The sequence below is a fragment of the Gopherus evgoodei genome, chromosome 19 (assembly GCF_007399415.2).
Source record: "Gopherus evgoodei ecotype Sinaloan lineage chromosome 19, rGopEvg1_v1.p, whole genome shotgun sequence".
Taxonomy (NCBI): domain Eukaryota; kingdom Metazoa; phylum Chordata; order Testudines; family Testudinidae; genus Gopherus; species Gopherus evgoodei.
The window spans coordinates 6,623,012-6,648,859 of NC_044340.1; the positions used below are offsets into that span (position 1 = coordinate 6,623,012).

Consider the following 25,848-nt stretch of genomic DNA (forward strand, 5'->3'; position numbering starts at 1 on the left):
ATGCTATTTTCGTTTTGTCTCCTTTGGCCCTTATGGGGCCCTCTACAGGCAGGATGTTAAGCTGGGTAACACAGTGACCAGGAAAGAGCTAGCGAAAGTGGTTCACTCTCCATCCTGTCCTCACTTAACCAGGCAAATCAGCAGTCTTCACTGCCAGTTGTGATACTTGGCATTTCCATAGTGTCTGCCACATAAGGATCCCAAAGCACACAGAAACACGGGAAGCTATTTTTACATGTATTTTACAGAGGGGGATATTTGGATTCTTCAGATTTTGCCCTAATTTACAGCCATTGTGCAACCCCACTGAATTTGTCTCAGAGAAGTTATGGACAACATTCACAAATTAAAATTAGGTGTATTAATCCATATTTAAACACTTAAGTAAGGGATCTGATTGTCAGAGATGATGCTCGCCTACCTGGTAACGGCACCCAATTTGAAATCTCCTTCCTTAGTGACTTAGCCAAGATCATGCTGTTTGTCAGAGCAAGACTTGACTCCCTGATCTACACTCAAAGCAGCAGAGCGCTCTCCCCTTGGCATAATTACTCCACCTCCTCAAGAGATGGAAGTTATGTTGGTGGAAGAGGGTCTCCCACAGACACAGTGCCAGTGTGGACAGCGCTTACGTCGATGTAACTTATGTCGCTTGGTGGGAGGGGGGAATCTTTTTCATAGCCCCGCATGACGTAAATTACATCAATTTAAGTGGTAATTAGACCAGACACTCAATGTGCAGTGGCAGTCAAAAAAGCAAACAGAATGTTGGAACCATTAAAAAAGAGATAGATAAGACAGAAAATATCATATTGGCTCTATATAAATCCATGGTACACCCACATCTTCAATATTGCGTGCTCATGTGGTTGCCCCACCTCAAAAAAGATATTGGAATTGGAAAAGGTTCAGAAAAGGGTAACAAAAATTATTACAGGTATGGAACAGCTTCCATACGAGGAGCGATTACTAAGATTGGGACTTTTCGGCTTGGAAAAGAGATGACTAAGGAAGGATATAATAGAGGTCTATAAAATCATGACTGGTTTGGAGAAAGTAAATAAGGAAGTGTTATTTACTCCTTCTCAAAACAGAAGAACTAGGGGTCACCAAATGAAATTAATAGGCAGCAGGTTTAAAACAAACAAAAGGAAGTAGTTCTTCACACAACACATAGTCAACCTGTGGAACTCTTTGCCAGAGGAAGTTGTGAAGGCTAAGACTATATAACAAGGTTCAAAATAGAACTAGACAATTTATAGAGCACAGGTCCATCAATGGCTATTAGCCAAGATGGGCAGGGACGGTGTCCCTTGCCTCTGTTTGCCAGAAGCTGGGAATGGGTGACAAAGGATAGATCACTTGATGATTACCTGTTCTGTTCATTTCCTTTGGGGCAACTGGCATTGGTCACTGTTGTAAGACAGGATACTGGGCTAGATGGACCTTTGGTCTGACCCAGTCTGGCTGTTCTTATGTAGCCTGTCACATTCCCCTCACCCAGCGCACTGTAATTGAGGGAAACTTTACCCATCTCATCATGGAGATGCCTGTGGAGCTCACTTAACTCAGAAATAAAGCAGGCCAGTTGAGTCTGCATGAACAAGATGCGAATTAAACAGAAATATCTGCACAGCTGGCGGCATTACACTCTGGTAACTACCTGAAATTTCTCTCCATTTTCTTGTATAAATATGCCGTTTGCTTCCCTACTGTACAGTATATTGTACCTGTAGCTCAATGCACCAAATGTTATCAATTGATTATTCGGCAGCAGACCTCTGTCTCTCAATACACACCCACTGAGTTTCCCTACTGAGGGCTGGCCAGAGTCACTAAATGTAGCCTGTGGCTAGCTTCATCTTCATTCCTGGTGAAGACAGATAGATGGACAGGGTGTCCTAATGCAAAGGTATGCGAACTGTTGTCCCTGAACCGCTAATGATTCACCAGAGTTACCACATACACCTCCCTAGTCAACCTTACATTTCCCCTGACCACCTGCATAAATACACGTAAAGTTAAGAGGAACATGTTGCCAGGGGTTTGCAAATCTCATATTCCAATGTGCTATAACCTTAATGTATTTACAAGAAAAAAAGACACTACAAATGTGAGGGGCTGAACAGCCTAGGTAAATGTACTAATTAGCAAGTACTATGTATATTCACATAAACATCTATCCAACACATTCCATAACCCCACAGATAATAACGATTTCCCTTTGATCCATAAAAAACATCTTACTGCTCAAATCAACACGTTGCAATAACTCTCAGTTCTGACGTACGCGTATGCACCCTGGGACTAAATTCATTTTGGAATCTTTAGTTCTAATTAAATAACATATTATTTCTTTTGTATGTCTTCTGTAACATATTATTATTATACAACACAAGGAGGAGACACAGATTAGGGAGGATGTGGAGAAGTAGCTAGCATGGGGCGATAGTAAATGGAGAAGGCATATAGGGCACAAATAATAGGACTGTGTTACTTTCCTGTTCATTTCCAGATTTATTTCATGCTTTAGAGGCTTTTTCAGTTCAAGGAATTTATTCTTTGGAAATTATAATCTATAAATTAGAACTAATTTTCTCTGGAAGATATACTCCATTGATGCACACTTTCAAACGTTATTAATGAAGTGGGTTTTTTTGCTCACTAATAATTAGGGCTGATCAAAAAATTTCCATAGAAGTGGTTTAAAAAAAGAAATTCTCTCTTCTTCCCATAAAATTAAAGGAAAATTTCCAAAGGATTTCCACTCAAATCCCAAAAACATTTGCTTTTTGAAAGCTGAAAATTTTAATCAAAAAATTGGGAAGGTTTTGGTTTTTCATTGGGAAAAAAAAAATCAGAAAAATTCTGATTCTTTTTGGTAAACCAGAACATTTATTTTGAAATGTTTCAGGCAAAATACTTACATTTCCTCTGCGGCATCACTAAGGTCTAGTTTGCACTAGAAAGTTTTACTAGCAAACCTTCCCCCGACACATCATCCACACTTCATTGTGTGTCCTGCCAATGACACCCTCCACTTTTACCAGCATAGTTATTCCCCTTCCCAGAGCAACACAAGTCCCTCACCAGCACAGTATATTGGCACAGTGCCAGTCAACCAGTACAGAAAGTCTTTCCGTTACAATCCCACAATGCACATTCCCTTCAGCAGTGGGCTGTGCATTAGGGGGAGGGGGAGAGAGATCGACCTCTTGTGAATTACCTGAGGGTAAAGAACCTACTACTACCATCAGCCTTGAGAAATCTCTCTCCTGAAATGGTAGAGTCTTATGGCCCAATCCAGCCAAGCAAGTAAGCATGATGTATGTAACTTTAAGCAGGTGATTGATCCCTGTGATAGAGCGCTGGGAACCAACAGCTGAGCCAGCACTCTGATCACTTAAACAGCAATTAATTCCTCTGGGAGTGAACCTAATTAGCAGATTAGAATGGGCTGCAGAAGACTAAAGAGCTAATTAACACTTCAATGCAGAGGGTAGAAGGCAGCACAGGAAGGATGTGGTGGGGAGAGAGGCAAGCTAGTGAAGCCAGAGCCAAGAAGGATCTCTGGGTGGGAAGAGCTCTTCCCTTTCCTCTCCTGGACAGAAGACTGAGGAGAGGCAGATGTGATGTATGGATCAGTAAAGGTGGTGGGAGGAACAATACAAATAAACACTTTTGTGTAGTTTAACAACTGAATAGTCTGTATAGACAGAGGAGAAGACAGGATGGGATCTTGCGCTGTCACAGTCTCATTGAAGTCATGGACTGCTCATGTCCTTAACGTTATATGTGTGCTTAGGGCTTTGCAACTGGCACCTATATTTGCAGAGCTGAAATACCAGGGTTCTAGCTCTGTGTGTGTGATTTATCCTAAGATTACTTCTGTGGTGTATGGCTCATGGGCTCCTTATACATTCCCCCTTCAGATCAATACGCTGCACAGATAGCTCAGACCATGAGTTCCTTTCTGAACCAGCTGGTTTACCAAAGAAACACATTTTGAAAAAGCCGCTCAGCACAATCCCAAAGAAGAAAACAAAATAACCTCCCCAGTGTGCCCACACCAGCGTGGAGAGAGGACTTACCAAGAACAGTCAGCCGGGCTGGTCTGGATCGGATGGCCGCCTGAATGGCCTGGCACTCGTAAACAGCATCATCTTGAATATCTGCCCTCAGGATTTTCAGGTGGTGTTCTCCTGACAAATGGTCCCCCACAACCAAATAGCGCGGATAGCCTGCAGAATGCAAAATACAAGTAAGGCTTTAGCCAGACAGTAATAACTACAGAATGAAGAGTTTGTAATGTAAACCAGGATTCCCAGACTTCCCCCAGCAAAGGGCCTGTAACCAGCTATCAGGTTCTAGGCATCTTAACAGAGGTGCGGAGCCATTCTGACGACTCATCCTGGTAGCCAGATCATGTGGATGTAATTGTAGGAGATTTAGAATCCCTTTAAGATGGAGAGCTAGATGTGGGGACAGCAGGTGCTGCAGGGACACGCCTAGGAGTTCAGGAAGGAATTCAAGCTAAGGAATAAAATGGAACACCCCAGAAAGGGGATGAGATTTAAGCAACAACTGAGCTGTGTTGCGAGTATGGCTGTTTACAGGGCCACACTGGAAGCTTATTGGTTCAAGGGTCACACTTAATGTTTATCCGAGAAGGAAGGTCTCAGCAGAAAAGTGAAGCAAATTCGTGCTTTTCAGGTCATTGAAACCAAACATGGGAACGAATCAGACCTGGGGCCTGCAGTGTTTGTAACAGGCAGTCCTTTCCCATGATCTCTGCCTCTTGCAATCATTGCCCTGATATTTGCATTGGTTAGAAATATCATGCTGCAAAAGGCTTCCAAGGTGAGCAACTCCACTAATCTCACTGTTCCTGGCTCTGCCACTGCCCCGCTGTGTGACCTAGTTCATTAATGTCTCCAAAGTGCTCAGACTGAAGGAGCTAAAATCAGCAAGCATGAGGGCCCTGATGCAATATAAATGATGCACCTGTTTAACTTGAAGCACGAGTAATTCCATTATTTTCAATGAGCTTAAAGTGGAGCATGTGCTTAACGAGCTCGCTGGCGCAGGGCCTAGTAAGGAATTGAGAGTAATAACCATCACCAACTTAATTTTGCTGGTGGCCTGAGCTATGCTGGAGTGAAGGATTCTATTACCCAGGTCTTCCCTAGCTGATGATGATTAATGCACTATGTAGTGCAGGCATCTTGGCACTCTCTTGTGTTTTCATTATTTTGCAAGCTCTCAACAGCAGGATTTGCTGTCCTGAACTGTAAGAAATACAAACGATGGGTTTGTTTGTAGTTAATTAGGTGACTAGCTGAGCTGGTATCATGCGAGCTCTCTTGCTAAAGCAGACCCAGATCTGCTAATTGTCCAAGGTGTTTGCACGAACAAGGAGCTTCAGGGAGCTTCAGTGGAGTTGTTACCAGTTCACTATGCAATGTCTTGTAGGCAAAGTTCAGATCTCTAATGTACAGGGAAATGTATTGCATCAAGCTTTAAAATGGCTTTTAAAAAGGGATTGCACACACAGGCAAGTCTGAGAAAAGAGCAGCTATTAAGGAAAGAAGGGAGCATGCATTAGGCCTTAGTCTAAGGTCACCGAAAATGATAATGTGGGTTCGCTTCCCACCTCTTCCACTAACTTCCTCTCTGAAATGATTATCCAGTATGAGAAGTGGCCACTGCTTTTGTGCACTCCGGGGCCTCATTTTCACAGGCGCTGAGCACCCACAGCTTCCATGGAGCTCAGTGGGAACCGTTGGTGCTCAGCCCTTCTGGAAATCAGGCCCTACGGGTTTCAGATTTGGCATGCAAAAATGGAGACAAGTGAAATCACTTGCTGCTTTTGTTTATGGTGTTCTCTGGTGTGAAAAGTTTTCAGTATTATCACATGGGTCAGTGTTTGCAATACACACTGATGGAAAAAACATAAAACATTTAAACAGGCAGTATCTGAAATTGCCATGCAGATATCATGAATGACAGCCAGTTTTGCAACATTTGCATATATATTTCCCAAACACTATGTGCCACAGGCAACACCTGGATAAACATTCATTTTTCTTCAGCAGCAGCTTGTAAAGATGCAGTGGTTTGCACCTGCACTTCAGACATATTGTTTCCTTTCCATGCTCCAGCCAGATGAGTCTACTTGGAGGGTGGGAGGGATGGAGAAAAGTGGTCAGCACTATCTACTGATTTAGCAAAGCATTTAAGCACATGCTTAACTTTAAACTCATGCGTAATTTCTATGTGTCACTGGGATTTAAGCCCAAGCTTAAAGTTAAGCGCTTGGGCTCAGATCTACAAAGGTACTTGGGCACCTAAGTTTTGAGTTTAGGTGCCCAAAACTCAGTTTTGGCTCCACTGCAATCAGCAAAACTCCTGCTGAACCTAGTAGGCACCTAAACTCACTCAGCGCCTGCATTTTCAGGGTTAAAGTTCTCTTGGCACCTGTAGTAGGAAGAGAGCCTGAGACGTAAACCCTTGTATCAGAGGCCTGCTATGAGACAGGACGTACTCACAGAATCTGGCAAAAACAGGGCTGATATTGCAGAAATACACATTCCTAAGTGCGAAGTACAGAGTACTCACACAAACACATCCCAATATCAAGGATGGTACAAAAGCATTTGCCAAAGGTAACAGAAACACACTGATCCCTCCTAAAAGGTGAGGTCAGGATAACAGTACGTAACTTGTTCATAACAGGGTATAAAGCTGCATCCAAGAGGGAGTATCTTTGGTCAATCTAGGGTACTGTGGAATGTCCTGCCACTGACTGAGCTGCATCCATTGTCACGGGCATACATGTCTTAGTATCCTTGTAGAGTCTGCCAGGTATCCTTGTAGAGTCTGCTATTACCATGCTTCGTCGACAATAAAACTGGCTGGGTGCCTTCGTACCTTAATGGAGCTTGTGGTCATTGGATGGTTCACTCAAGATCTTGTGGAAGTAGAGAAAGACTGTTTGCATTGTATATATACCCTAAGTCTCAGAACATCAGACCCAAGGTGTCTCAAGGGAGAAACTGAGACTGATGCAAGGGTGAAATGTGCACTATTTAAAGAAGGGGTAAAAAATTCAAAGACTCCTAAGTGGCATTTTCCAAAGAGACTTAGGCACTTAAAACCTGGATGCCCAGAGATGTTTAGCCACTTAACTCCCATTTAAGAATCCTTTTGAGGAACTGGGCCTAAGAGCCTAAGGTATGGCTGCACTACAATTAGACACCCACAGAAGCCCCATGCCAGCTGACTTGAGCTAAGGAGATGTTTAATTGTGATGTAGATGCTTGGACTACAGCCTGAGCTCTGGGACCCTCCTGCATTGCAGGGTCCTGAGCCCAAACATCTACACCACAATTAAACAGTCCCCTTAGCCTGTCAGCTGGCACTGGCCAGCCATGGGTGGCTGTGCTGACAGCTCATCTGTTGAGTGGAAGAGGACAGAGGAATCTTGGAAGGCTTACTTGAGAGATCCCGGCCTACTCCTAGGGCGAGTCCATCTTTAATCCACAGCACAATGCCATTGTACTCGGGGATTGCACACAGCAGAGTCACGGGCTGTCCAGCTATCACCACCTGATCTTGAGGCTGCTGCGTAAAGGAAGATGCTTGGCCTGGAGAAAGAGACAAGAAACAGCAAGAAGGTCACATACTGCACCCAAAAATCTGCAAGGATGTATTGTGTTTAAAATGCAGTTCAGAGGCTTGGGATGCAACATCATGTATCCCCTTCATTAGCAACCCAGGGCTAAATTCTGCTACCCTGAACTGCTGTGATTATGTACAAACCACTTACAATCCCAGGCAGAGTTAAGCATGGATTGGCTCCTGAGTGGGAGAGAAATTCATGTCATGGTGTTTCCTCCTGGCCTGTTTTATTCAGTGTTTGCACACATCCTGTTCACTTTCAACAGAACTGGCAAACCCAGCAGCAAAGAGTTCCCCAGGTAATGCCATTCACTGAACCCCAGCTATGACACCCATTCTCCAGTCTCTTCACCAGCTGCTGCCAGCTCACCTTGTTCATTACTTCTAGAACCTCTGACCCCCTAAATCCCTAGTCCAAAGACACATTACCTCCCACATGGCCTATGCACCATTTGAAGAATCTCATTTTAGCTTTCCATTCAGGATTTAATCGCACCTAGGCACAGAGAAGAATTTCATCCAGTGCCGAAACCATTTGGCCCACATAGAGTATTTGCCTGGATTTGGAACCCAGGCAAAATGATGTTCAGACCTACTGAAGCACTCAGAACTCCTGCTGAAAGTGCCATTGACTGCCAGCTCCGGGTCAATATTCTGAAAGGTGTGTGTGTGGGGAGATTGGGGAGTTAACCACAGCTCCATGCATTTAGCTCTGTGTTTTAAGATGTGCCTGTTAATTCCGAGTTACTCCCTTGAGACACGTTGGGTATGATGTTCTGAGCTGCTGGACATCCACACTTCAATGGGATCTGAGAGTACTGCCCAAGGTAACTCAACTGGGCACCCGAAATTAATGGGCAGTTTATAGAAAAAAAATCTAGGGCACACTGCTTTTTACTGTGCTTTTCTCCCATTGATTCAGCACCTGGCATTTCATAATTCATATAATTATTTGGAGGCAGATCTCTGGCCTGCGCTATGCAGGAGATCAGACTAGATGGTCACAATGGTCAAGGGGGATCCAGTGGACATAGTGTACTTAGATTTCCAGAAAGCCTTTGACAAGGTCCCTCACCAAAAGCTCTTACGTAAATTAAGCTGTCATGGGATAAAAGGGAAGGTCCTTTCATGGATTGAGAACTGGCTAAAAGACAGGGAACAAAGGGTAGGAATTAATGGTAAATTCTCAGAATGGAGAGGGGTAACTAGTGGTGTTCCCCAAGGGTCAGTCCTAGGACCAATCCTATTCAATTTATTCATAAATGATATGGAGAAAGGGGTAAACAGTGAGGTGGCAAAGTTTGCAGATGATACTACACTACTCAAGATAGTTAAGACCAAAGCAGATTGTGAAGAACTTCAAAAAGATCCCACAAAACTAAGTGATTGGGCAACAAAATGGCAAATGAAATTTAATGTGGATAAATGTAAAGTGATGCACACTGGAAAAAATAACCCCAACTATACATCCAATATGATGGGGGCTAATTTAGCTACAACGAGTCAGGAAAAAGATCTTGGCGTCATCGTGGATAGTTCTCTGAAGATGTCCATGCAGTGTGCAGAGGCGGTGAAAAAAGCAAACAACATGTTAGGAATCATTAAAAAGGGGACAGAGAATAAGACTGAGAATATATTATTGCCCTTATATATATCCATGGTACGCCCACATCTCGAATACTGTGTACAGATGTGGTCTCCTCACCTCAAAAAAGATATTCTAGCACTAGAAAAGGTTCAGAAAAGGGCAACTAAAATGATTAGGGGTTTGGAGAGGGTCCCATAAGAGGAAAGATTAAAGAGGCTAGGCCTCTTCAGCTTGGAAAAGAGGAGACTGAGGGGGGATATGATAGAGGTATATTAAATCATGGGTGATGTTGAGAAAGTGGATAAGGAAAAGTTATTTACTTATTCCCATAATACAAGAACTAGGGGTCACCAAATGAAATTAATAGGTAGCAGGTTTAAAACAAAAGGAAGTTCTTCTTCACACAGCGCACGGTCAACTTTTGGAACTCCTTATCTGAGGAAGTTGTGAAGGCTGGGACTATAACAATGTTTAAAAGGGAACTGGATAAATTCATGGTGGCTAAGTCCATAAATGGCTATTAGTCAGGATGGGTAAAGAATGGTGTCCCTAGCCTCTGTTCATCAGAGGATGGAGATGGATGGCAGGAGAGAGATCACTTGATCATTGCCTGTTAGCTTCACTCCCTCTGGGGCACCTGGCATTGGCCACTGCCGGTAGACAGATACTGGGCTAGATGGACCTTTGGTCTGACCCGGTATGGCCGTTCTTATGTTCTTATGGCTTTGGAATCTATGAATTAGCACCGTTGCCATAACAATCCAAGATCTTTCACAACAGTGAAAACTGTCCTTATTCTGTTGCTACATCCATTAGAATAACTCCTCTTTCCACTTAATTGGATCCATCACCAAACTGCTTCCATTGGGCATGAACAATTAATGCTTAGCCTCAGCATACAATGGAGGAAAATCTCCTCAGCTTATTTTGCGTGAAAAGGAGAGGGGAAAAAGATGAGTTGGGGGGGGGGGGGAGAAAACCCCAACCACACACTTTTTTCAGCTTCAAAAATAAGTCCAACTTTATTTTTGCACAAATGGCTGACCCAAAACAAGCCACCCAGCACTCTGCACTTCCTGGAGGCACAACCCCACAGGTAAAGTTGGGGGGGGGGGAAAGAGAAGAGGGGGGTAAGTAGCAGAGAGAATAATTACAAATCCCAAAGTTAAAAGCAATTGAAATGTTTCCTCTGAACATGCTCTGTTGGCATCTGCTAAGATTTCAGCAGCTTAATGAGGCCTCACCCCACTCTATGGCATCACCAGGGGGCAGAGAAAACGGCACACATTCTCTCTGCTCAGCCTGACAGGCACTGGGACTGCTGGGATAATATGCATGAGGGATATGAGAGAGACTATAAGTGCCTCATTAACAGCTAGACAGCATCCCTTTGTATCCAGAGATAAATGCAAAAAACGCTCCAGTATCAGAGGCAGCTACCTTGATACCTAATATTAGAGGACCCTGGTCATCTTTGCTGCAGATACCCGGCTCCCACTTCTCTCTTGTTCTCTAATTCAGGATGCACAATTGAGAACCAATTATGGAATAAAGCTACTAAGAGCCCTAATTTACCACCATTGTTTAAGCAATGATCCTCTCTTTTTCCGCTGGCTTCAGACTGGAACCTATCAGCATCTGCTGGAGTCTTTGCATACACAGGAAATCAGACCGAAATAATGGTCCCTGTTCAACAAAGCAGTTAAGCAAGTGCTTAAAATTTAAATTTGTGAACAATCCTCTCCCTATTTAGCAGAGCATTTTAGCGCATGTGACAGCCACCATGTTGAACAGGGCAGTTCCAGAGCTAATAGCACAAGCTGCTATAGTTTGACTTAAGCGCAGTAAACGTATCCTCTGTGGAATGGGCACAGAAGAGACAGGAACCGACACACTCACCATTGTGTCACATATGTGTTTAGCTTCAGGTGCTTTGATTTTAATGGAACTTAAGTATATGCTTAAAGCTAAGCACACACTTAAGTGCTTTGCTGAATCAGGGCCATCAATATAACATTGAGCCCTATTAGTAAAACCCACTTTACTATTAGACATTTCCAGAAGATTATTATGGTAACAATGTTTCATGGCTTGGTTCTACAGGGGGTCCTTTGGTGATAAAACTCAGGTCCAGATTAGAACACCCATTTGGTGTTTTGGATCAAACCATGTCTCGCTTCCAGATATGAGCAAGAAAAAAAACCTATTGGAAAAGTGAAAACTAAAACAAGGTCAGACAAAGTAGACCTGAATGGAATCTATAATTTGAGACTTCGTACTGACAGGGTTTGTGGTGTGTTTATGCATCATTCCGCAGGGAGGTCTACAAAGAAGGTCAAAGCTTTTGGCATGATTTTCAAATGTTTTGGACACTTGCACGTCCCACTGACTTTAACAGGAGATGCAAGTGCATCTCCAAAACTCAGGCCAGCAACTTCCAGTGAAATCAATGATGATCGAACAAACCACACGTGACAGATGCTGGTTACTGCACTTCTGGAAGGTCTCCAGGTACTATGGTGATGAGGACAGTGTAAGAACACAGCTAGAACTCCCATCTAGGCTCTGATCTCACATCTTGAGATGCAACATCCCGCTCTCTGGCTTTGACAGATGCAATCTTACCCCACTCAGAGTGCTGCTGCAAAGATCATTCACCTGAACTGCTGCTTTTCCCACATCATCCTTCTCTTTGCATTTCTCTACTGGCTCCCTCCTCCCTGTCACATCAAACAAACTGCTTGTCTTCACTTTAAAGGCCCTTCATGGGCCATCCCCCCGACCCATCAGCCTGGTAGCAAACAAGAGCTATCGATGCTCATCTCTGATTGGCCCATGATAAGGGAGGAGGTGTTGCCTTATATATTAAAAATGTACACATTTGGACTGAGGTGGAGATGGACATAGGAGACGGAAGTGTTGAGAGTCTCTGGGTTAGGATAAAAGGGGTAAAAAACAAGGGTGATGTCGTGCTAGGAGTCTACTACAGGCCACCTAACCAGGTGAAAGAGGTGGATGAGGCTGTTTTTAAAACAACTAACAAAATCATCCAAAGCCCAAATTTGGTGGTGATGGGGGACTTCAACTATCCAGATATGTGATGGGAAAATAACACCGCGGGGCACAGACTATCCAATAAGTTTCTGGACTGCATTGCAGACAACTTTTTATTTCAGAAGGTTGAAAAAGCTACTAGGGGGGAAGCTGTTCTAGACTTGATTTTAACAAACAAGGAGGAACTCATTGAGAATTTGAAAGTAGAAGGAAGCTTGGGTGAAAGTGATCATGAAATCATAGAGTTTGCAATTCTAAGGAAGGGTAGAAGTAATTAAAGAAATCATCTGCAAACACTTGGAAGGTGGTAAAGTGATAGGGAATAGCCAGCATGGATTTGTAAAGAACAAATCGTGTCAAACCAATCTGATAGCTTTCTTTGAGAGGATAATGAGCCTTGTGGATAAGAGAGAAGCGGTGGATGGAATAAATTGCCTAGGGAGGTTGTGGAATCTCCATCTCTGGAGATATTTAAGAGTAGGTTAGATAAATGTCTATTAGGGATGGTCTAGACAGTATTTGGTCCTGCCATGAGGGCAGGGGACTGGACTCGATGACCTCTCGAGGTCCCTTCCAGTCCTTGAGTCTATGAGTCTATGAGATGTGGTATACAGCAAAATAGAGACAATGGATTTCAGGAAGGTGGATTTTGGTAAGCTCAGAGAGCTGATAGGTAAGGTCCCATGGGAATCAAGACTGAGGGGAAAAACAACTGAGGAAAGTTGGCAGTTTTTCAAAGGGACACTATTCCGATGGATAGGAAAGATAGAAAATGTGGCAAAAGACCACCTTGGCTTAACCACGAGATCTTGCATGACCTACAAAATAAAAGAGTCATATAAAAAATGGAAACTAGGTCAGATTACAAAGGATGAATATAGGCAAACAACACAGGAATGCCGGGGCAAGATTAGAAAGGCAAAGGCACAAAATGAGCTCAAACTAGCTATGGGAATAAAGGGAAACAAGAAGACTTTTTATCAATACATTAGAAGCAAGAGGAAGACCAAGGACAGGGTAGGCCCACTGCTCAGTGAGGAGGGAGAAACAGTAACAGGAAACTTGGAAATGGCAGAGATGCTTAATGACTTCTTTGTTTCGGTCTTCACTGAGAAGTCTGAAGGAATGTCTAACATAGTGAATGCTTATGGGAAGGGGGTAAGTTTAGAAGATAAAATAAAAAAAGAGCAAGTTAAAAATCACTTAGAAAAGTTAGATGCCTGCAAGTCACCAGGGCCCGATGAAATGCATCCTAGAATACTCAAGGAGTTAATAGAGGAGGTATCTGAGCCTCTAGCTAATATCTTTGGAAAGTCATGGGAGATGGGAGAGATTCCAGAAGACTGGAAAAGGGCAAATATAGTGCCCATCTATAAAAAGGGAAATAAAAACAACCCAGGAAACTACAGACCAGTTAGTTTAACTTCTGTGCCAGGGAAGATAATGGAGCAAGTAATTAAAGAAATCATCTGCAAACACTTGGAAGGTGGTAAGGTGATAGGGAATAGCCAGCATGGATTTGTAAAGAACAAATAGTGTCAAACCAATCTGATAGCTTTCTTTGAGAGGATAATGAGCCTTGTGGATAAGAGAGAAGCGGTGGATGTGGTATACCTAGATTTTAGTAAGGCATTTGATACGGTCTCGCATGATATCCTTATTGATAAACTAGGCAAATACAATTTAGATGGGGCTACTATAAGGTGGGTGCATAACTGGCTGCATAACCATACTCAGAGAGTAGTTATTAATGGCTCCCAATCCTGCTGGAAAGGTATAACAAGTGGGGTTCTGGGGGGGTCTGTTTTGGGACCGGCTCTGTTCAATATCTTCATCAACGACTTAGATGTTGGCATAGAAAGTACGCTTATTAAGTTTGTGGACAATACCAAACTGGGAGGGATTGCAACTGCTTTGGAGGACAGGGTCAAAATTCAAAATGATCTGGACAAATTGGAGAAATGGTCTGAGGTAAACCGAATGAAGTTCAGTAAAGACAAATGCAAAGTGCTCCACTTAGGAAGGAACAATCAGTTTCACACATACAGAATAGGAAGAGACTGTCTAGGAAGGAGTATGGCAGAAAGAGATCTAGGGGTCATTGTGGACCACAAGCTAAATATGAGTCAACAGCGTGATACTGTTGCAAAAAAAGCAAACGTGATCCTGGGATGCATTAACAGGTGTGTTGTAAACAAGACACGAGAAGTCATTCTTCCGCTCTACTCTGTGCTGGTTAGGCCTCAACTGGAGTATTGTGTCCAGTTCTGGGCACCACATTTCAAGAAAGGTGTGGAGAAATTGGAGAGGGTCCAGAGAAGAGCAACAAGAATGATTAAAGGTCTTGAGAACATGACCTATGAAGGAAGGCTGAAAGAATTGGGTTTATTTAGTTTGGAAAAGAGAAGACTGAGAGGGGACAAGATAGCAGTTTTCAGGTATCTAAAAGGGTGTCATCAGGAGGAGGAAGAAAACTTGTTCACCTTAGCCTCTAAGGATAGAACAAGAAGCAATGGGCTTAAACTGCAGCAAGGGAGATTTAGGTTGGACACTAGGAAAAAGTTCCTAACTGTCAGGGTAGTTAAACACTGGAATCAATTGCCTAGGGAGGTTGTGGAATCTCCATCTCTGGAGATACTTAAGAGTAGGTTAGATAAATGTCTATCAAGGATGGTCTAGACAGTATTTGGTCCTGCCATGAGGGCAGGGGACTGGACTCGGTGACCTCTTGAGTCCCTTCCAGTCCTAGAGTCTATGAATCTATGATGCCAGCCTTCATCACCCATGTTACATTTTCAAACAGATCCTTGGAGCTTCTTCTCATGCTACCCCTCACACATGGGTGGAGCCCACCACTCCCGTAAACATTTGCAAAATTACCTCATTATCCTTTTCCAAATTCCTCGTCCCAACTCTCCTTTGCTGTGATACCTCCAAAAACCCTGACAATGGTTAGGCTGCTGCTGTGTTAGTCCACTGTCTGTCATGGTGACCAATATTGTCTCTTTGTTTACTTGTGTTCCTCCGTCAGTCTCTATCCATCTCCCATTTAGATTGTTAGCTCTTTGGGGCAGGGACCATCTTTTTATTCTTTGTTTGTACAGGACCTCACACAAGGGGGTGTCTGGTCCATTACTAGGACTCCTAGGCACTATGGTAATAGCACTAGTGCTAAATAATAACCTATATAGAATACAATAGACTAGAATGGGAAGAGGTCTCAGTTGCATTCCCAAATGGTACACAGGTACAGTTTGCACTATGTGTAATGGTTTGCATCAGTGCAAAATGTGTTCAGTGGGGGTATAAATTGCTACCAGATCAGAAAACAGCCTGGAAATGACCGTACAAGATAGAAGACCAGGGAGAATCAGGCCCCCTTATTTATGTAGCAGCACAATTATGGACTACCAGCTGATGGCTGAGCATACTCTTGTGAACTCTGTAGGCTTGAGGATCAACTTTGTCTACCATTAGGATTCTTTCTAGAGTGAAGAAAGTTGCCCAGGTGCTTCACAGACATGTAAATGCAAGGTCTGTGCTCTGAGCATTTTACAACTTTTGGCAGGCAATAGATTAGGAGTGATATACCGAGTGGATGTATTTTAAAATACAGTATTTGTCAGAGGTGCCTGGAGTGGCCAGAGAGGTGCTACTTGTCATGTCAGAAATCTAAACAGATAGAAAGGAAGCAGCAGAGAGTGTTGCTGTCCAGCACACAGCTCCTTAGTGTCACAGTTTTAGTTTAGAGCACTTTCCCTCCCTCATTTATTTGTAAATCCCTCCAGCAGACCTACCTTTGGCACGATACCAACAAATCGCTACTAGCTGACATTCATGGACTAGTAATTGCCAGTTTATTCCAATGCACCTGTCTCTGTTACCTTGTCCTGCCATTCCCCACTCCTCTTGGTTGTCTGTTTATTCACCTGGGACCTGAACCTGCACTATGGGAATCAGTGGGAGATTCTGGTCTGTCTCCTCTATTGTGAAATTTGTCTTGTGTTATTTATTTGTACAGCAATAAGGGCCCTAGCCCGTGTGTGGGGTCCTTCAGCACTACCACATTAAAAATGATCAGGAATAACAACTTATAAGAATAATATACTTTTTCAAGTTCGTAAAAGGTTGTTACAAGGAGGAAAGAGAAAGAAGCAATGGGCTTACATTGCAGCACGGGAGGTTTAGGTTGGACATTAGGAAAAAACTTCCTAACTGTCAGGATGGTTAAACAATGGAATAAATTGCTCAGGAAGGTTATGGAATCTCCATCATTGGAGATTTTTAAGAGCAGATTAGACGAACACCTGCCAGGACTGGTCTAGATAGTAGTCCTGGCTTGAATGCGGAGGACTGGACTAGATGACCTCTCGAGGGCCCTTCCACTTCTATGATTTTTTGCTAATGCTGGTGTGCGGGGTGGACTGAAGTTGCCTGGATAACCTAAAGGAAGATTGACTGGAAGCAAGGGAGACCAGCTTACAGAGTGGATTGCATGTCTACTTGGAAGTTATATGGACCAGGACTAGAGGAAACATACAACACTACCCTCTATGGACCAGAGGCCATAGGGCAAAGCCTACACAAATCCTAACCATAGGCCTTGTGTGCACCAAGGTAACAATTTTTTTTAATTGATTTAGTTAAACCAGGGTAAACCTCTTTGTGGACACTTATAAATCAGGTTTTAATTGATTTAGCTTAATTCAGTAAGGATTAAAGGTAAATCTATATAAACCAGATTTAAGTGGGATGACAAGGGTTTTGCAGCTAAGCTGGTTTTCAACCTGCTTTTAGGCCTTACCTACAGAGGAAAGCTGCATCAGTTAATTCAAATCGGGTTTTAAACAGATATAGTTAAGCCAGTGACAGCCACAGTGTTGCTGCTCATATTTCAATTTAAAAACAGCTTGTTTAAATTAAGTTAAATATGTTCACCATGGACTCAAACTAAACAGGAAAAAATTAAAACCACCATCAAAATGAAAATCAGACCATCCACACAGGAGTGTTTTAATTTTCACACATTAGGTTATACTGGTGCAACTTTTCCATGTAGATAAGGCTTCAGCTACACCAGTACAACTTTTGCGTGTAGACACAGACCCAGGTAACATCTTTTCCAAGGTATTTCTAGGGCATATATCACCTTGGTACCTGCATGCCTAATGGAGACTTTTATTCTGCTCATACTGCACAAGCCTGTGTTTTTAAAGGTAAAGATCTTGGGTTCTAACCTTGATGCTGCACTGCATGTATTTGGGTTGCTGACCAACTATGATGTCTGTACAGGTAGCCAGAGGCTCTTACAGTCTCACTTTCTAATGAGGCTGCTGCAAGCCAATCATCAGATGAGGCTTTTCCCTAGAAGTTCATGAAGTGGTTAGTCTCCTTTACAAGAGAAAGTCGGAGAGTCTCTAAAGGGACAGAGAGAGACTTGGCTGATCTGTAGTGCTGGCAGCCCGGGACAAGGGAATTCTTTAATCCAAGCATACCTCAGAGCACAGGGATGAGATTGGGGCCTTGGAAACAAACCTCTTTGACTACTTCTGAGCCTCCCATAATAGGAAGCAGAAAATTTGTTGCACAACAGTATCACATTTCCTTGACCTGATGAGATTCCAGTTCAGTCTCTGAGGAATCTCATTAACAATCAGATGGCCTTGAATCCTGCTAGTAACATTTTTATTCTGATTTAAGCTTTACAAATTTGATTTCATAGGAAATTGTAATCAGCTCTGGGTTTTGTTCCCCCCCCCCGCCCTTATTCCCTGGGTTTTTGCGTCAGAACAGAAAAAGCACTGTTGGCACCAAAGGGAAAAAAAAGGGGGTAAATGAGGAAGCAAGAAAGAGGAAGGAAGTGATAGTTTTGCAATTTTTTCCTTCTTTCCCCACTAACTGCGATTTCATGGCTTGCTCCTTAATCTCAACAATTCGCCAGCCAACTTGGTCGACCGGGGATAGGCTGGAGCGTGGCAATAACCAAAAAAAGATTGTTTTATCAGTAAGAATTATCAGGTTGTCAGCTGGGAGCTGCCAGAGTTGTAATGAGAAAGCAGAAACAAAGTGATATTCATGCCCTCTGAAAATGTCCATTAAGCAGAGACTTCATTTGATAATTGCTATCAGAAATGAAGCACTTTTTCCCCCCCCTTTGTTTCTTGATTTGTTTCAGAAGGCAGTTGACATCCATGGAAAATTAGGGAGAAAAATCCAGCATATAGCTCCTGTCTTTCCTCCTTCTGTTTTTTTTGATGCAGATAACTGTTACATGAAACCAATTTTCTTCCAAGGTCCCATCTACACTACAAATATCACCAACTCAGGGATTCAGTTACAACAACATGGATGAAGGGTAGATGGAACTTAACTGTATCTCTCTAAGCAGGTTAAAGTGTAGGGGTCAGTTCAGGATTATTGTTGGGTTGTGGGGCCAGTCCATATAACAGCTTTTAACTGTTTTGTAACAAGGTCAAGGTGACAAGTGTGCTGTAAATGAATTTCTTGATTCTGAGTCCTTCAGTGGATGGAGTCTAAGTCAACGTTGCCTCCAGTAAAGCCATTGAATAAGTGTGGCCTGCAGAGTCCTCAAATGAGATGCATTTTCCCAGCCAGTGCATCTTGGGGATAAGGCTGATAATTTTCATTGCTAGTGAACTCCAGGATCAGACAAAGGCAGTGTGTGATATGTGTGCAAGGAAGAGATATGCTCCTACTGTCCCCGATCTCCAGGACCTCGGTTTAGCAGAATGTTTCCATTAAAGCCATCAGCAGTAGAAGTAGTTTTAATGGTGTTGCCATTTATACTGTCATCACTAGGCTCCAGAGTTATCACCCCCTGAAACAAATGGAGCAGCCCACACCTCTCTGGGCTATTGCTTCAGGCTGGCTGGCTGAGTGAAGACTCATAGGCCTGGGCTATGCACCAGTAGAAGCTATAGTGTAGACACAGTATTCTGGGAGCAAAGAGAGAACAGACCAATGCCATGGGTTTCTGAAGACAGCTAGAAAGTGGCCTCATGTTTGGAAGTCTCTCTTTTTGTTCAGCCCCTCATACAACACATCCTAATCCTCTCTAGGAAATGGAGGACCAAGCACTCTATAGGTGCAGTTCAGTGCTACCCTGTACGTTGGATTGTCACCATTTACACTGGTGCAAAGTGGGTATAAAATGCTGTGCACATGGTCCTAATGTGATGTTGGGACCTTTAGCATGTGCCAACAGGATCTACACAGGGCAGTTGGACCTGTTGACAATCTCCCTCTATAGCCCTGAGCTGGAAAAACTGTCCGGTTTTATGGGCTTGTCTATGTGTTGTGGTCTAACTGTCCCTTTTTTTAAAAAAAGGGTGGAATGTTAAACAATAGTTCAAGTTGAAATTAGAATTTTACATTGAACTAATTCTTTCGAAACTACTTACATTGCCACAGCTTCTTAAAATTGACAGAATCCCCTCTGTTTGGGGGCCAGGATCTCAACCAGTGTAAATCAGGGTAGCTTTTCTGTACTCAATTAAGACACTTATGCTCTTTCTATAGGGGATACCTCTACTGAAGACAAGGGAGATCTCAACAGATGTAAATCAGGGTGATCCAGTCCCAGGTCTTTCAGAAGCGACAATCAATCTTGCAGACCACATTGTCACTACTAAAACATTCTGCTTCCTTATGCAGGGGTTCCCACGAGTTTCTCTCTGCACCCATGGAAGCAACCACGGAAGACATTGTAAATAGGATGTGGGCACTTTTACAATTATAGCCTGGAAAGGCAGTTTCATAATGTCCTAGAGTTTGACACAAGAAAGCATTAGTGTGACCGCCTGTATGTCACCAGCCATTTAAATTTTCACCCAGATACCCCTATACTGAGCCCCAAGACTTTAGTTAGATTACAGTATTTCAGTCCCCAAGAGATTAAACAGTTGTGTGACACAGGCAGAGGACAGTAGAGACTAAAATGCCAAAGCCCCTGCAATGGCAGGAAACTGATGAGCAGTTCTGTTCCAGTTCCACATTCAGAAATTTTTCTTCACAACCCAAAAGGTTGGGAAACTTTTAAATAAACAAATGAAAGCTCAAGTTTGGTTGGCACAGTTGGGAGTCAGCCTGACCCCGGAGACAATTTGAACCACCATCCATTACTATTCATCTAGCAGGAAAGATGCAAGCAGAAACCAATATTAGGATTTTGTGCATTTGTTTAGGATTAAAAAATATGCAAATCAACATGCAAATAGAATGATAACCATGCTGCTTGGCAAATTTCCAACACAGCAGCCATGTGGTATCTGAACTCACAAGCTGCCCTTTTGATGAGTGCAGTTGTCAGGAATGGGTCTATTTGCTATTGCAGGTAGCGTTTTGGTGTCAGAGTTGAAACTTGGATCAAGACCCTCTCCATTTTATCCTGTTTGTAGGCTTTGCACACTTCTCAGCAGAGCTATTTATACAGTTATGTCATTCTAAAAACTGCTTCCTCTATTGGTATTCTTCCACCTTCTTTAGGAAAGTAGTTCCTATAAAACCAAAATCAGCAGAACTTTCTACTACTGTTGAAACAAAAGGAAGAATAAACTCTTCTACTAACAAGAGCAAATACAGCATTACATTCTTTCTAGTTCCTGGGATGCAGTCCAAAATGGATCTGAGTTGCCTTGGAAAAAAAAAATGGTTCAAGCCTTTTAGCAGAAGAACTAAAAACTTCTGCAAGTTGGGTGAATTGAGGGAACAATTATTCATGAACATGTCAGCGAATGGCAACCCGATTCTGATTCTCCATTTTTCCCTGTTCCAGTTTGCACTACATTTTCCCAAATGCTTGCGTGAGACAGACTTGATTTGTGCAGATGCTCGTGGAAAATTAATTATGAGGTCACAGCTAGTCTTCGTCTTGTGATAAAACTAAACTGGATTCAGGCCAATGTGGAAGTGGTGTGGCAGCCATCTTCAGGGGAGGAGGAGAGGTAGGTAAAAAGGGAAGAGGGGAGGGGGAAGATGGACCATGAAAGAAGTCCAAGAGTGCTGGCCTCTGACCTGGGTTCTAACCTCAGCTTTGCTATTGACCTGTTGTGTGACCTTCAGCAAGTCCCTTCACCTCCCTTCTTCCTCCTACTTTTTGGGACAATGACCATCTCTTGCTATGTACTGAACCAGGGTCTAGCACAACAGGGCTCTGATCTTGGGGATAGGAGAGCTTCTAGGCACTGATATCATTATAACCAAAGGAGCTGCCATGAAGTATGAATGGCAGTGGTGTTAAGGGACAAGCTTGGCTGGGAAAGCTGGTCTCACTTCTCACCAGAAGTAGGAGCAATAAAAAGAGGGCTCCAGCCCCAGGAGCCTGGGGGATTAGACCACCTGTTTCCCTTCCCTGGGGCCTCCATGGACTCACAGCTGGCTAGAGGAAGGGGATACTCTGGGAGGGAGACAGGTCCCACTTGAACGAGAAGAGAAGACAAGACTATGCATGTACGTACAAGCACTCTGCAATGACTAGGGGTTAAAAGGGAAAGGATCTGAAAGTGCTGAGCACCTGCTTTCTGAAAGCCTGTGGCCTCTCAAGTCAGGCCCCAAAACAATGAGTCAGTTTAGAAATTTAAGGCTAGTGAACACAACATGTGGGAATCCTAGCCATCTTAGCTACTTATAAAACCCCTATTACCAGGGCATCTGAGCACCTCACAAGGTTTCAGGGCATTTAGCTAGTCAACATCCCTGTGAGGTAAGGCCATAAGCCCCATTTTTATAGCTAAAAATAGAGGCACAGAGAGACTTACCCACAGTCACTCCATGACAGATTTGATCACAGGTTGCCTGTAATTTAGGTGAGGACCCTCCTTCCTCTGAGGATTAATGTCTGCTTGCACGAGATCTTAGTTGAAAAATTTGGACAGATACTTAAAAAAAATTCAGCTAAGAACCCCCCTGCCCCCGCACCCCCCCCCCACCCTGCGTGCAGACAACTGAGTAAAGATATAGAGGGAGGGAATGGACTGAATCTGATGTGCTAGAGCCAGGCAGCCAGCAATAGCAGATAGTTAAATTTTCGTTACTCAAAAGGAGCAAGGGTTGTAATAAGGAGCAAGTGACTTATAGAGGGATTTTTTCTAATTTTTCATTAGAAACTGAGACAATAGGGTTCCTTTGATGGGAGCGGAGCATTGAATTTTCATTGTGATTTGAAAAGCAGCAGTTCTCCAGAGGGAGTAGGCATGGAGGTGGAGGTAAGGGGGCAGGATGATGGGTCTCCTGTTTAAACAGGACTGTTTAGAAACATACAATTAAATGGCGAGTGGGTGTTGTGGGTCACTGTCCTACCCTAAAGCTTTTGACATCCTGGCATGCAAACTGAGCTGCTGAATGGATGGGAAGCTCCAGCTGCAGAGATCAGCAGCAGTGCTGTGAACGATGGCCCTTCTCTCAAGTCCTGATCAACAGAAGAAAAGAAGAACTGGCCTCTCCACTCTTCCTCCAGGAAGGCTGGCAGGAAATCCCATCCCTACCTCTGCTGCCAGCTGTACCCCAGCTAGAGGATGGGAATGCCATCAGGAAGGGACTGCATGAGTTCCAGAAAGCAGCATGTGCCACTGCAAACACACCGGCCCTGTGGAGTCTGAGCTCCGGGCTTGGGGATAGGCCTAGGGAGCCAATGGTGCATGTGGCCCCTGTGAGACCATACAACACTTGAGGATTGGCCATAGCCCAGAAGGAAGGAGGCAACTGATCAGAGATAGAAGTGCTGATGCTAGTGGCACAGTGTTTGTGCCACAAAGTAACTGCTGCTACTGAAGTAGATTACGCGTGATAAGAGGCAATTTCTGGGTCAACTTCTGCCTCCCCATAGGCTATCATCCAAATTGAGAGGTTGGAGTTTGGAACTAGCCAGGGACCCCCCCTCCACATGTGGGACCTCTTCCTTCTGGAGGCCAGGAAGAGTGGCATTATGGGGACCAGTACAATGGCAGTACACTACCAAGAGCTATTGGCCCTGCAAAACCCAGGAACTAAGCTGAGTGCCACCTATTGGTAACACATCAACTCTTTTCAAAGGGTACGTCTACACTGCCCACTCCTTGAGGGGGGTGCACAGGGAGCACGTACATTGCATGCCCCCCAGCACAGGGATAAAATAGCAGAGCAGACTGTGAGGCACTGTTTAGATGAGTAAAGACATGCCTGAACCCTGTGTGTGCTGCAGGGCAGCAGAATCTAGCCCTACATGAGGGAAAGAGATGGTAGAAAAGCCCCAACTGAAGTAAATAGGTGGGAGCAGCCCCATGATGCTTTGCCTATAGGCCACTCCGGCAGGTGCAAGGATGGACTGCGCTGCGTGCTCAGAGGAAACTGCATGGCAGGCAAAAGCAAGGCTGATGTCCCCTAGGCCACTATCTGAATGAACCAACTGAAAGAGGGGGATCCTAGATGCAAGACTCAGAAAAAACACAAGAAGCTGCATGTGGCTGTGCATACTATGTGAACTGTATCTCTTTTCTCCTCTGGCAGAGGCTAAGCACCCTGGACTCCCACTAAATTTCAGCTGCGCCGCATCTCCCAGAATCAGATCCCATCAGATGGACTGGGGAGGAAAGAGATCATTACTGGACTCATCTCTCCTCCAGCAATAGGAGAGAAGGAACTCATGGCTGGGTTTCCAGGTGTGTCTTCTTTTATGGACCTGATAAACGAATGGGCTCATTCTCTAGAAGCAATCAAATCGGCCCTTTTCTTAGGGCCAAGGACAATGAGCTCCCCAAATAAGGTCTGTTGCACTTTAAAACATATGCCTGCATTAATTTTTCAGATGACTCAGAAAAGAAGAGCGGACAAAGAATGGTACGTTATTTACAACGCTCCATGGAATCGTCAGAGAAGAGTATGGTGCAAACAGGGAGAGAGCAGAGCAGGTAATAGCCGGGTGGATGGCAATAGCACCCTCCCTCTCTCATTATCCTCCTGCCTCTTGGTCTTTCAATTACCTTGCACAGTAACCAAGTACCACCAAATGCAACTTTGATCGTGCACTACATTGTAAGCTGCAGCAGCAGTCACTATGCATGCTTATCTCAGATATCCAAGGCACGGTGCACCACAGGAACAGAGGGCTGAGGGAGGTCAGTAGGCTAAGAAAGCCTTCTTATAAAGCAAGGATTAACACTACAAATTCTGAGAAGAAAAGACAAGAGAGGCAAGAATGCTAACTTTCCAGCAAGAGCAGGTCAGTCACACAGGTGAGAGGGGGAGCTGGTAGTTGCAGAAAAAGGAGCTTGACTGGGGCTATTGAGTGGCCCAGCTGGTTAAGAAGATGGACAGAGTAACAGCTGAGAAGTCAAGCTAGTTGAAAAATTTTGCTTCTTTTTTGCTAAAAATTTAGAATGAAGGATTTTGTTCACCCCCAGATCCCTTTCCGCAGTACTCCTTCCTTGGCAAGTCATTTCCCATTTTGTATTTGTGAAACTGATAGTTCCTTCCTAAGTGGAATACTTTGCATTTGTCCTTATTGAATTTCATCTTATATTTCAGACCATCTTTAACTCTAATCCTGTCCTCCAAAGCGCTGCAACCCTTTCCAGATTGGTTGTGTCCACAACTTTGTAAGTGTACTCTCTATGCCATTATCCAAATCATTGATGAAGATACTTAATAGCACCGGACCCAGCACAGATCCATGCAGGACCACACTGCATATGTCCTTCTAGCTTGATTGACCACTACTCTGAGTACACTTTTCCAGTCACTTGAACACCCACCTTACCGTAGGCTCATCTCTTGGCTACATTTCCCTAGTTTGTGAGTGAGAAGGTCATGTTAGAGAATATCAAAAACCTTATTAAAGTCAAGATATATCCTATCTACCGTTTCCCCCATCTACCAGGGGTGTTACCCAGTCAAAGAAGGATATTAGGTTGGTTTGACATGGTTTGTTCTTCACAGATCCATGTTGACTGTTACTTATCACCTTATTTTCTTCTAGGTGCTTGTTTGCTCCATTAGCTTTCTGGGTACCAAAATTAAGCAGATATTTAATTCTACAGACAGCATCCCCTAGCTGTGGACTCAGACAAGGGCCCTGCTTTACACAGCTACTCAGTCTCTCATCCAAGCATTGACCCCACCAAGTCTTACTTAGCTTGAAAGGGCTGTTATGATCACACCACAAAGATGGTAGCTATTTGCATAACGGTGCTTACAGAAGCAACATCAGTATCCCACTGCATCTGTTAAGTTGCTTCAAAGATGAGAAAGGGAAATTTTGATTAAGATATTAGCCTTTTAGAAATATTTTTATTAGTCACACAGGCAAGAGATCTGAACTATTGAGTCTTCCACTTGCTTTGATACCTGCATGAAATCCCAGCACTGCTTTCAAAGTCACTGAGAGTAGTTTGATCAGCCATGCAGAAAGGGCTTAAATGTCATCATCCGCTCTGTTATTAGCTACCAATTGGGAAAGGTGTAGGAGTACACTTACCATGGGATATTTATTGCCAGCATCTTTGCAGCACAGGCCTGGAGAATTACCTCTTGTG

At 43.6% G+C, this 25,848-nt stretch overlaps 1 protein-coding gene across 2 annotated transcripts in view; it reads right to left on the bottom strand.

Moving 5' to 3' along the window:
- Positions 1-25,848, bottom strand: part of KIRREL3 (kirre like nephrin family adhesion molecule 3) — a 723,719-nt gene that overhangs the window by 267,396 nt on the left and 430,475 nt on the right. For both annotated transcript variants that reach the window (XM_030538379.1, XM_030538380.1), the window contains exons 3-4: positions 7,497-7,646; positions 4,092-4,241 (exon numbers count right to left, since the gene is read on the bottom strand). In XM_030538379.1, coding sequence (XP_030394239.1) covers positions 4,092-4,241; positions 7,497-7,646 — 300 coding nt within the window. The remainder of the gene's footprint in view (positions 1-4,091; positions 4,242-7,496; positions 7,647-25,848) is intronic.